The following is a 9,913-nucleotide window of genomic DNA, read 5'->3' as shown; positions in this document are numbered from 1 at the left end:
TATAAGTAGGGAGTGCACAGGTGGAAACTAATTAAGCTAATTGGGAAGATTGGGCCAGGCACCAACATTGGTGCACTGGCCCTTTAAATTGCAGAGACCCGGCGCGCGCGCGCCCTAGGGAGCGGGGCCGCGCGCGCCGGGACAGGACCGACGGAGAGCGAGTCAGGTACGGGGACCGGGGTGCGCATCGCGAGCGGGCGCCACCCGCATCGCGAATCGCATCCCGGCTGGAGGCGGTACCGCAGCGCACCCGGTCAGTGGATCTGACCGGGGTGCTGCAGCAACGAGGATGAGGCGAGCGCTCCGGGGAGGAACGGGGACCCGGAGCGCTCGGCGTAACAGACATGCAGTAATTACCAGTTACACAATATAATGCTACAATCTTAGACACTCCCTTAAAAGGGTATTTTCCTCCCAAACATGTATAGCATATCCACAAAAAAGATGTAAAAGATGTGGTCATCATTTGGTCGTTTGACCATCTGACCGTTGATGCATTCATGACATATATCAATAATAATCGGTTCAATCCTAAAGGGGTATTCCAGGCAAAAACTTTTTTATATATATCAACTGGCTCCAGAAAGTTAAACATATTTGTAAATTACTTCTATTAAAAAATCTTAACCCTTTCAGTACTTATGAGCTTCTGAAGTTAAGGTTATTATTTTCTGTCTAAGTAATCTCTGATGACACCTGTCTCGGGAAACGCCCATTTTAGAAGAGGTTTGCTATGGGGATTTGCTTCTAAACTGGGCGTTGCCCGAGACAGGTGTCATCAGAGAGGACTTAGACAGAAAAAAACAACCTTAACTTTAGAAGGTCATAAGTACTGAAAGGATTAAGATTTTTTAATAGAAGTAATTTACAAATCTGTTTAACTTTCTGGAGCCAGTTGATATATAAAAAAAAGTTTTGGCCTGGAATACCCCTTTAAGTCCCAGGATGCCCTTGGTCCTAGTGGGGTTAAATGGTCAAAAGATTAAAATATATAAACTAAGAAGACACTGTGAAGTACGGGGATATACTCGACAGGCCTAGAGAAATATTTTTCTAAAATATGTTTTTATGTACTTGATGTATTTCTATGTGTATATTAATATATATATATATATATATATATATATATATATATATTCAAAAACAATGCAGCACTACTTCACCATTAGATGCCCGGTGCCAGCGCCCTGACTCGATCAAAGTCCATGTAATAGAAAACAATGGCGCAGCACTCCAAAATTGCAAAAAAGTGTAAAAAATGTTTTTATTCCTTCATGTCAAAATTCAAAGCGACGTTTCAGCTCCCCACTGGAGCTTTTTTCAAGCATGCTTGAAAAAAGCTCCAGTGGGGAGCTGAAACGTCGCTTTGAATTTTGACATGAAGGAAAAAAAAATTTTACACTTTTTTGCAATTTTGGAGTGCTGCGCCATTGTTTTCTATATATATATATATATATATATATATATATATATATATATATATATATATATATATGTCAAAGAAGAAAGCAGCACTCCTAAAGCGTGAGTAGGTGCCTCCAGCTAGGATCCGGGTCCAGGATCCTGCATACGTAGTTCCAAGGAAAATGTTGTGGCACTCAAGGTATGGTGAAAAAATGAAAACTATTTATTCATCCCAAATGTGCAAAGAGCAACGTTTCAATGGTCTCACACCATCATTATCAAGTGGCTTGTAATGATGGTGTGAGACCATTGAAACGTTGCTCTTTGCACATTTGGGATGAATAAATAGTTTTCATTTTTTCACCATACCTTCACGCTTGGAACTATATATATATATATATATATATATATATATATACACACACACACACACACAAATCCAAAAATATGTTGCAGTCTCTTGTAATACCTTTTTTATTGGACTTACAGAATTTTGTAGAGACAAGCTTTCAGGATTCCTCCCTTTATCAAGTCCAATAGTCAAGGACTAATGATCAAAGGACTTTATAAATTATCAGGGAGGAATCCCAAAAGTTTGTCTCTACAGAATTCTGTTAGTCCAATAAAAAAGGTATTACAATCTGCATCACTGGACTAATACGGCTACTCATATTTACTATATATATACACACATACCTGAAGATGGTTTAGAACCTTGTGATGTCACACATGCTTGTGATGATGTCACCGTAAGCTGTACAAGGAGGTGCGCGCCGGCTGCAGTCTCTTCAGTGTGTTTTGCATTCACAACCTGTGGTGCAAAGTGTTTGTTAGAGAGTTTCTATTTGCGATAGAGAATTCAAGATTTTGACCGTTCCTTGTCTGAAGAGAGAACCACAAGGTAAGTCTCAGCCTCTTCTATTCATATATACACAGGGCATTTTGTTTGACAGTTTTTTTGTATTGCTGTTGCTTTTTTTTTAGCAAAAAAAAAAACAAGAAATTAATTTCCAAAAGAAATAACAAAAGTTATATTTCTCATAGCATTGTGACAATGCTTGGCTTAGGCATTAAACATAATAAAACGCACAGATAGTATCATGACCAGAGCTTTTTCTTGCAAAACTGCTAAAATGCAATTATGCCCAAAAAAGCCCCCACGAAAAAGAGACCTAATTCATGAAGTTCTAAAAGATATGAGAAAGATTTGGTGGTGTAGTAAAAGAATGACAGAAAGATTAGGGCAGAAATATAATAGTATATAATAGAATTCTGTGTGTACTAACAATAGAAATACTCCGGGTACTCCGAAAGGGAAAATTTTCAAATCAACTAGTGGCAGAAAGTCATATAGGGGACGGGTAGATCCCAATGAGATGGGGTAGGTTCATTATTAGTAAATGTATATAGCAGGATAGCCCAATTGTATCTACAGTATAACGTTCACATGGCCCAGTGACCATACAGCCAAGCCCTTATAATCCGCCATTAATAGGACCGGACAGGTTCAAGGTTATCAGATATTACTAGGACCGGACAGAATCAGGGTTGTCAGATATTACTAGGACCGGACAGGTTCAGGGATATCAGATATGACTAGGACCGGACAGGTTCAGGGTTATCAGATATCACTAGGATCGGACAGGTTTAGGGTTATCAGATATTACTAGGACCGGACAGCTTCAGGGTTATCAGATATTACTAGGACCGGACAGGTTCAGGGTTATCAGATATTACTAGGACCGGACAGGTTCAGGGTTATCAGATATTACTAGGACCGGACAGGTTCAGGGTTATCAGATATTACTAGGACCGGACAGGTTCAGGGTTATCAGACATTGGTAACCTCAGGGAAGATGTCTCCATATAAAACACTTATAGAGAAGCGTCTTCTTCTGAGGCTGCGATGGTCTTAGTGTTATCTTGTGGTTCTGTGCTGGACATTTCTGCTCTGTATGAAGGATCTATTGTATAATGACAGGAATGATGACATGTTGTCTAATGTGTTCACTTATCTCTTTCTCTAGTGTTTTCAGGCTCTGACCTGTGACCATGGCCTCTCCACAAGACCCATTGCTGAAGGAGGAGGAAGAAGCAATGGAGGACCATAGTGATATGGATGTAGAAAAGGGCGATATCCCTGAGAGGCAGAACCTGCCATCTCTAAGCGTGATGTCCACCGCACGTTCCATCATCACCGTAGTGATCCTCGCCTTTGTTAATTTGCTCATCTATGCAAATCGCTCCAGCGTGGCGGGGGTGCTGCCTTATATACAGAAAGCATATGACACCAATGCTAGTCTGTCTGGCTTATTGAATACATTGTTCATTGGAAGCTACGTGCTGGTCGCACCAATTGCCGGATATTTGGGCGACCACTGTAATAAGAAATATACTGTTTGCGCAGGAGTCATCGTTTGGCTGAGCATGACACTTACCCTGTCATTCATCCCTGACGGGTACTTCCTGCTCTTCCTGCTGACGAGTGGACTGGTTGGAGCCGGAGAGGCGACTTTCTGCACCATCGCCCCCTCCATCATTGCAGACCTTTTTACAAGTGACCAGCGGACCCGCATGCTGAACGTGTTTTACTCCGTCATACCTGTAGGCTGCGGACTAGGATACATCATCGGGCCCAAAGTGACTGATGCAGCAAGGGGCGATTGGCACTGGGCATTTCGGGTCACCCCTGGCCTGGGCCTCATATCTGTGGCTTTGATGATTTTGGTCACAAAGGAGCTTCCAAGAACGACTACAAACGGGAAGAAGAACAACAAATCCCAGAAGTTTGCCAAATGGGCGACAGATCTGAAAAAACTATTTAAAAATCGAAGCTTCATGTTAACCACCATGGGATCGACGGCTGTATCCTTCATAGTGGGAGCCATAGGTGTATGGGGTCCGTCATACCTGACCCACGCACGAACACTCCTACAAGAGAAGGACCCTTGCCGCGCTGAACCATGTGACTATCACGACATCCTAATATTTGGTGTGGTTACAGTCGTCTCTGGCATTCTGGGAGTTGTAGCAGGGTCGGAGATAAGTAAAAGATATCGCAAATCCAACCCACGGGCGGACCCGCTTGTGTGTGGATGCGCGATGATGCTCTCCGCCCCTTTTCTTCTGTTGGCATTGACTTTTGGCAACATCAGCCTCGTTGCCACCAACATCTTCATCTTCATCGGAGAGACGCTTCTGTCAGTAAATTTCACCCTCATATCTGACATTATACTAAAAGTAGTAACTCCGTGGAGGAGATCTTCAGCCCTGGCCGTGCAGATGACAATCTATCACCTCCTAGGTGACGCCGGCAGCCCGTACCTCATCGGCCTGATATCTGACACCTACGAACGAGGATATGCCAAATCCCCTCTTCTGAAATACCGCAGCCTGGAGTATGCCCTCATGACCTGCACCATAATGGCAGTCATCGGAGGGGCCTTCTTCATGGCCACGGCCCTATATATAGAGAGGGACGAAAAAGAAGCAGAGATGGAATCAGAACCTCCGTCATCCTCCTCCTCCTCTCTGCTTCCTGCCGATGAGGACCGCTCTTCAGACTGAGGAAAAGTCATTGCTCACATTTATCTCGTTTACTTCATTAAAAAAAAATTAAGAAAAAAATAAATGCATTTGTTCTATGTTCCACTTTACCCCTTATTCTCTACCCAGGGGCGGACACAGACAGCAGAGGGCCCTTGTGCAAAGAATGTGCCTGTGCCCCCCCCCAAAAAAAAACATCAATTGTTCAGCACCCCCCCTCCATGTGTCACTTACTCAGGTGGACCCCCATATGTCACTTGCTGTATAAGTTTCTAATTATTTATTAAGGCCTCCCATATGCCGCAGCTCATTCAAGCCCCCCACATTAGGTAGCATAGATTCCCAACATTAGGTAGCATAGATTCCCCACATTAGGTAGCATAGTTTCCTCACATTAGGTAGCATAGTTTCCCCACATTAGGTAGCATAGATTCCCTACATTAGGTAGCAGTTTCCCCACATTAGGTAGCATAGTTTGCCCACATTAGGTAGCATAGTTTCCCCACATTAGGTAGCATAGTTTCCCCACAATAGGTAGCACAGATTCCCCACATTAGGTAACATAGTTTCCCCACATTAGGTAGCATAGTTTCCCCACATTAGGTAGCACAGATTCCCCACATTAGGTAACATAGTTTCCCCACATTAGGTAGCATAGTTTCCCCACATTAGGTAGCACAGATTCCCCACATCAGGTAACATAATTTCCCCACATTAGGTAACATAGTTTCCCCACATTAGGTAGCATAGTTTGCCCACATTAGGTAGCACAGATTCCCACATTAGGTAACATAGTTTCCCCACATTAGGTAGCATAGTTTCCCCACATTAGGTAGCACAGATTCCCCACATTAGGTAACATAGTTTCCCCACATTAGGTAGCATAGCTTCCCCACATTAGGTAGCATACTTTCCCCACATTAGGTAGCATAGTTTCCCCACATTAGGTAGCACAGATTCCCCACATTAGGTAACATAGTTTCACCACATTAGGTAGCATAGATTCCTCACATTAGGTAGCCATAGCTCCCCCCAAACACACAGACAGACACAGACACACACAGAGACACACTTACCTGCCCTGCACAGCGCTTCTCCTCTCCGACAGCGGCCTGACGAGTGATGTCACTGACGTCCTCCTGAGCGGGTCTGCAGAAGTACGTCACTTGTGCGACGTCCCTCGTCAGACCCCGGTCGGCCGGAGGAAGACTCACTGTCTAAAGTGCCCGCTGCGCTATTATACCCCGCAGCTGCTTTAGAACAGTGAGCAGCGGCGGCGCCAACCCTACCATGAACCTACTAGGCACAAAAAAAAAAGGGGGCAGCAAAATGCCGCCCCTGAAAAGTGCCACCTGGGACTTATGGTCCCACCGGGTCCCATGGTAGGGCCGACCAGAGGCGGCTCTAGACTTTGTGAGGCCTTAGGCGAAACTTGAACATCAGGCCCTGCTTTATTTTCTGCTGAAATTACATGGTGGTCCGGCTGTGAGATGGTTATACTGTGACATCACTGTGTATTATCCCTGTACTGTGACATCACTGTGTATTATCTCTGTACTGTGCCAACCCTCTGTGTATTATCCCTGTAATGTGACATCACTGTGTATTAACTCTGTACTGTGCCATCACTGTGTATTATCCCTGTACTGTGACGTCACTGTGTATTATCTCTGTACTGTGCCATCACTCTGTGTATTATCCCTGTACTGTGACATCACTGTGTGTATTATGCCTGTACTGTGACATCACTGTGTATATTATCCCTTTACTGTGACATCACTGTGTATTATCTCTGTACTGTGCCAACCCTCTGTGTATTATCCCTGTAATGTGACATCACTGTGTATTAACTCTGTACTGTGCCATCACTGTGTATTATCCTTGTACTGTGACGTCACTGTGTATTATCTCTGTACTGTGCCATCACTCTGTGTATTATCCCTGTACTGTGACATCACTGTATGTATTATCCCTGTACTGTGACATCACTGTGTATTATCCCTGTACTGTGACGTCACTGTGTATTATCTCTGTACTGTAACATCACTGTGTATTGTCCCTGTACTGTGACATCACTGTGTGTATTATCCCTGTAATGTGACATCACTGTGTATTATCCATGCACTGTGACATCACTCTGTATATTATCCCTGTACTGTGACATCACTCTGTATATTATCCCTGTACTGTGACATCACTGTGTGTATTATCCCTGTACTGTGACATCACTGTGTATTATCTCTGTACTGTGACATCACTGTGTATTATCCCTGTACTGTGACATCACTCTGTATATTATTCCTGTACTGTGACATCACTCTGTATATTATCCCTGTACTGTGACATCACTGTGTGTATTATTCCTGTACTGTGACATCACTGTGTATTATTCCTGTACTGTGACATCACTGTGTGTATTATCTCTGTACTGTGACATCACTGTGTATTATCCCTGTACTGTGACGTCACTGTGTATTATCCCTGTACTGTGACATCACTGTGTATTATCCCTGTACTATGAAATCACTGTGTATATTATCCCTCCCTGTACTGTGACATCACTGTGTGTATTATCTCTGTACTGTGACATCACTGTGTATTATCCCTGTACTTTAACATCGCTGTGTGTATTCTCTCTGTACTGTGACATTACTGTGTATTATCCCTGTATTGTGACATCACTGTGTGTATTATCTCTGTACTGTGACATCACTATGTGTATTATCCCTGTACTGTGACATCACTGTGTATTATCCCTGTACTGTGACATCACTATGTATTATAGTGCTAGGGACGTTAGGGACCCACTCAAAATAGGTGGCCTTGACGTGGCGAGTGGGCTTGTACTTTTTGATCAAAAATGTATACTAACAACCTGTTAGTTTTTGATATTATGCTGAGAAGCAATCAGATCATTATACAAGATTGTAGATGTGCACCATGTCTGTTTTTCTACCCGAATTCACATTGTGATTTCTATCCCCTCTTTTTTTTGTTTGAACATGTTGTTTGCACTCTTCCCCACCCCCTCAGCCCAACCCTATATAAGTAGTAGTTAGCTACACATGGGTCATTTCTTTCCTAGCAGCCTCCCAGTCTGACTGGGAGAGCATGGTAAGTGAGCCATTACACCCTGTTCACACTGGTGTGGTGCTGTGCGGTGTCCGTTACTGCCGTGGCGCCGTGTCTGCGGGGGGGTGCGGCCCAAAGACTGGTTTGAGTGGCATTGAGGCCGCTCTGCCGGTGGGTCGCTCCCCACTGTGGGCATTGGTGTCGCGGCGGTGGTGGTCGCCGCTCGGTGCTGCGCCATTTTATGCTAGGGACGTTAGGGACCCACTCAAAATAGGTGGCCTTGACTTGGCGAGTGGGCTTGTACTTTTTGATCAAAAATGTATACTAACAACCTGTTAGTTTTTGATATTATGCTGAGAAGCAATCAGATCATTATACAAGATTGTAGATGTGCACCATGTCTGTTTTTCTACCCGAATTCACATTGTGATTTCTATCCCCTCTTTTTTTTGTTTGAACATGTTGTTTGCACTCTTCCCCACCCCCTCAGCCCAACCCTATATAAGTAGTAGTTAGCTACACATGGGTCATTTCTTTCCTAGCAGCCTCCCAGTCTGACTGGGAGAGCATGGTAAGTGAGCCATTACACCCTGTTCACACTGGTGTGGTGCTGTGCGGTGTCCGTTACTGCCGTGGCGCCGTGTCTGCGGGGGGGTGCGGCCCAAAGACTGGTTTGAGTGGCATTGGGGCCGCTCTGCCGGTGGGTCGCTCCCCACTGTGGGCATTGGTGTCGCGGCGGTGGTGGTCGCCGCTCGGTGCTGCGCCATTTTATGCTAGGGACGTTAGGGACCCACTCAAAATAGGTGGCCTTGACGTGGCGAGTGGGCTTGTACTTTTTGATCAAAAATGTATACTAACAACCTGTTAGTTTTTGATATTATGCTGAGAAGCAATCAGATCATTATACAAGATTGTAGATGTGCACCATGTCTGTTTTTCTACCCGAATTCACATTGTGATTTCTATCCCCTCTTTTTTTTGTTTGAACATGTTGTTTGCACTCTTCCCCACCCCCTCAGCCCAACCCTATATAAGTAGTAGTTAGCTACACATGGGTCATTTCTTTCCTAGCAGCCTCCCAGTCTGACTGGGAGAGCATGGTAAGTGAGCCATTACACCCTGTTCACACTGGTGTGGTGCTGTGCGGTGTCCGTTACTGCCGTGGCGCCATGTCTGCGGGGGGGTGCGGCCCAAAGACTGGTTTGAGTGGCATTGGGGCCGCTCTGCCGGTGGGTCGCTCCCCACTGTGGGCATTGGTGTCGCGGCGGTGGTGGTCGCCGCTCGGTGCTGCGCCATTTTATGCTAGGGACGTTAGGGACCCACTCAAAATAGGTGGCCTTGACGTGGCGAGTGGGCTTGTACTTTTTGATCAAAAATGTATACTAACAACCTGTTAGTTTTTGATATTATGCTGAGAAGCAATCAGATCATTATACAAGATTGTAGATGTGCACCATGTCTGTTTTTCTACCCGAATTCACATTGTGATTTCTATCCCCTCTTTTTTTTGTTTGAACATGTTGTTTGCACTCTTCCCCACCCCCTCAGCCCAACCCTATATAAGTAGTAGTTAGCTACACATGGGTCATTTCTTTCCTAGCAGCCTCCCAGTCTGACTGGGAGAGCATGGTAAGTGAGCCATTACACCCTGTTCACACTGGTGTGGTGCTGTGCGGTGTCCGTTACTGCCGTGGCGCCGTGTCTGCGGGGGGGTGCGGCCCAAAGACTGGTTTGAGTGGCATTGGGGCCGCTCTGCCGGTGGGTCGCTCCCCACTGTGGGCATTGGTGTCGCGGCGGTGGTGGTCGCCGCTCGGTGCTGCGCCATTTTATGCTAGGGACGTTAGGGACCCACTCAAAATAGGTGGCCTTGACGTGGCGAGTGGGCTTGTAC

General features: G+C 45.1%; 1 protein-coding gene across 2 annotated transcripts; it reads left to right on the top strand.

Moving 5' to 3' along the window:
* The first annotated feature begins 2,199 nt into the window (after window positions 1-2,199).
* Window positions 2,200-4,990, top strand: LOC130295475 (protein spinster homolog 1-like). Of its 2 annotated transcripts, none has more exons than XM_056546280.1 (2): window positions 2,200-2,305; window positions 3,432-4,990. In XM_056546280.1, the coding sequence occupies exon 2, from the start codon at window positions 3,457-3,459 to the stop codon at window positions 4,969-4,971; it is 1,515 nt and encodes a 504-aa protein (XP_056402255.1). In that variant the 5' UTR covers window positions 2,200-2,305; window positions 3,432-3,456; the 3' UTR covers window positions 4,972-4,990. The 2 variants fall into 2 exon arrangements, with proteins under 2 accessions (XP_056402255.1, XP_056402256.1); XM_056546281.1 differs by having other exon boundaries at window positions 2,283-2,305; window positions 3,441-4,990.
* Window positions 4,991-9,913: the final 4,923 nt, after the last annotated feature.

Source organism: Hyla sarda, chromosome 11 (genome assembly GCF_029499605.1).
Source record: "Hyla sarda isolate aHylSar1 chromosome 11, aHylSar1.hap1, whole genome shotgun sequence".
Lineage (NCBI taxonomy): Eukaryota > Metazoa > Chordata > Amphibia > Anura > Hylidae > Hyla > Hyla sarda.
The sequence above is the reverse complement of the archived record's forward strand: the minus strand, read 5'-3'. Positions and strand labels throughout refer to the sequence as shown.

Coding starts and splice junctions, on each gene's coding strand:
- LOC130295475 (XM_056546280.1), top strand. CDS start 3,457: ATGGCCTCTCCACAAGACCCATTGCTGAAGGAGGAGGAAGAAGCAATG.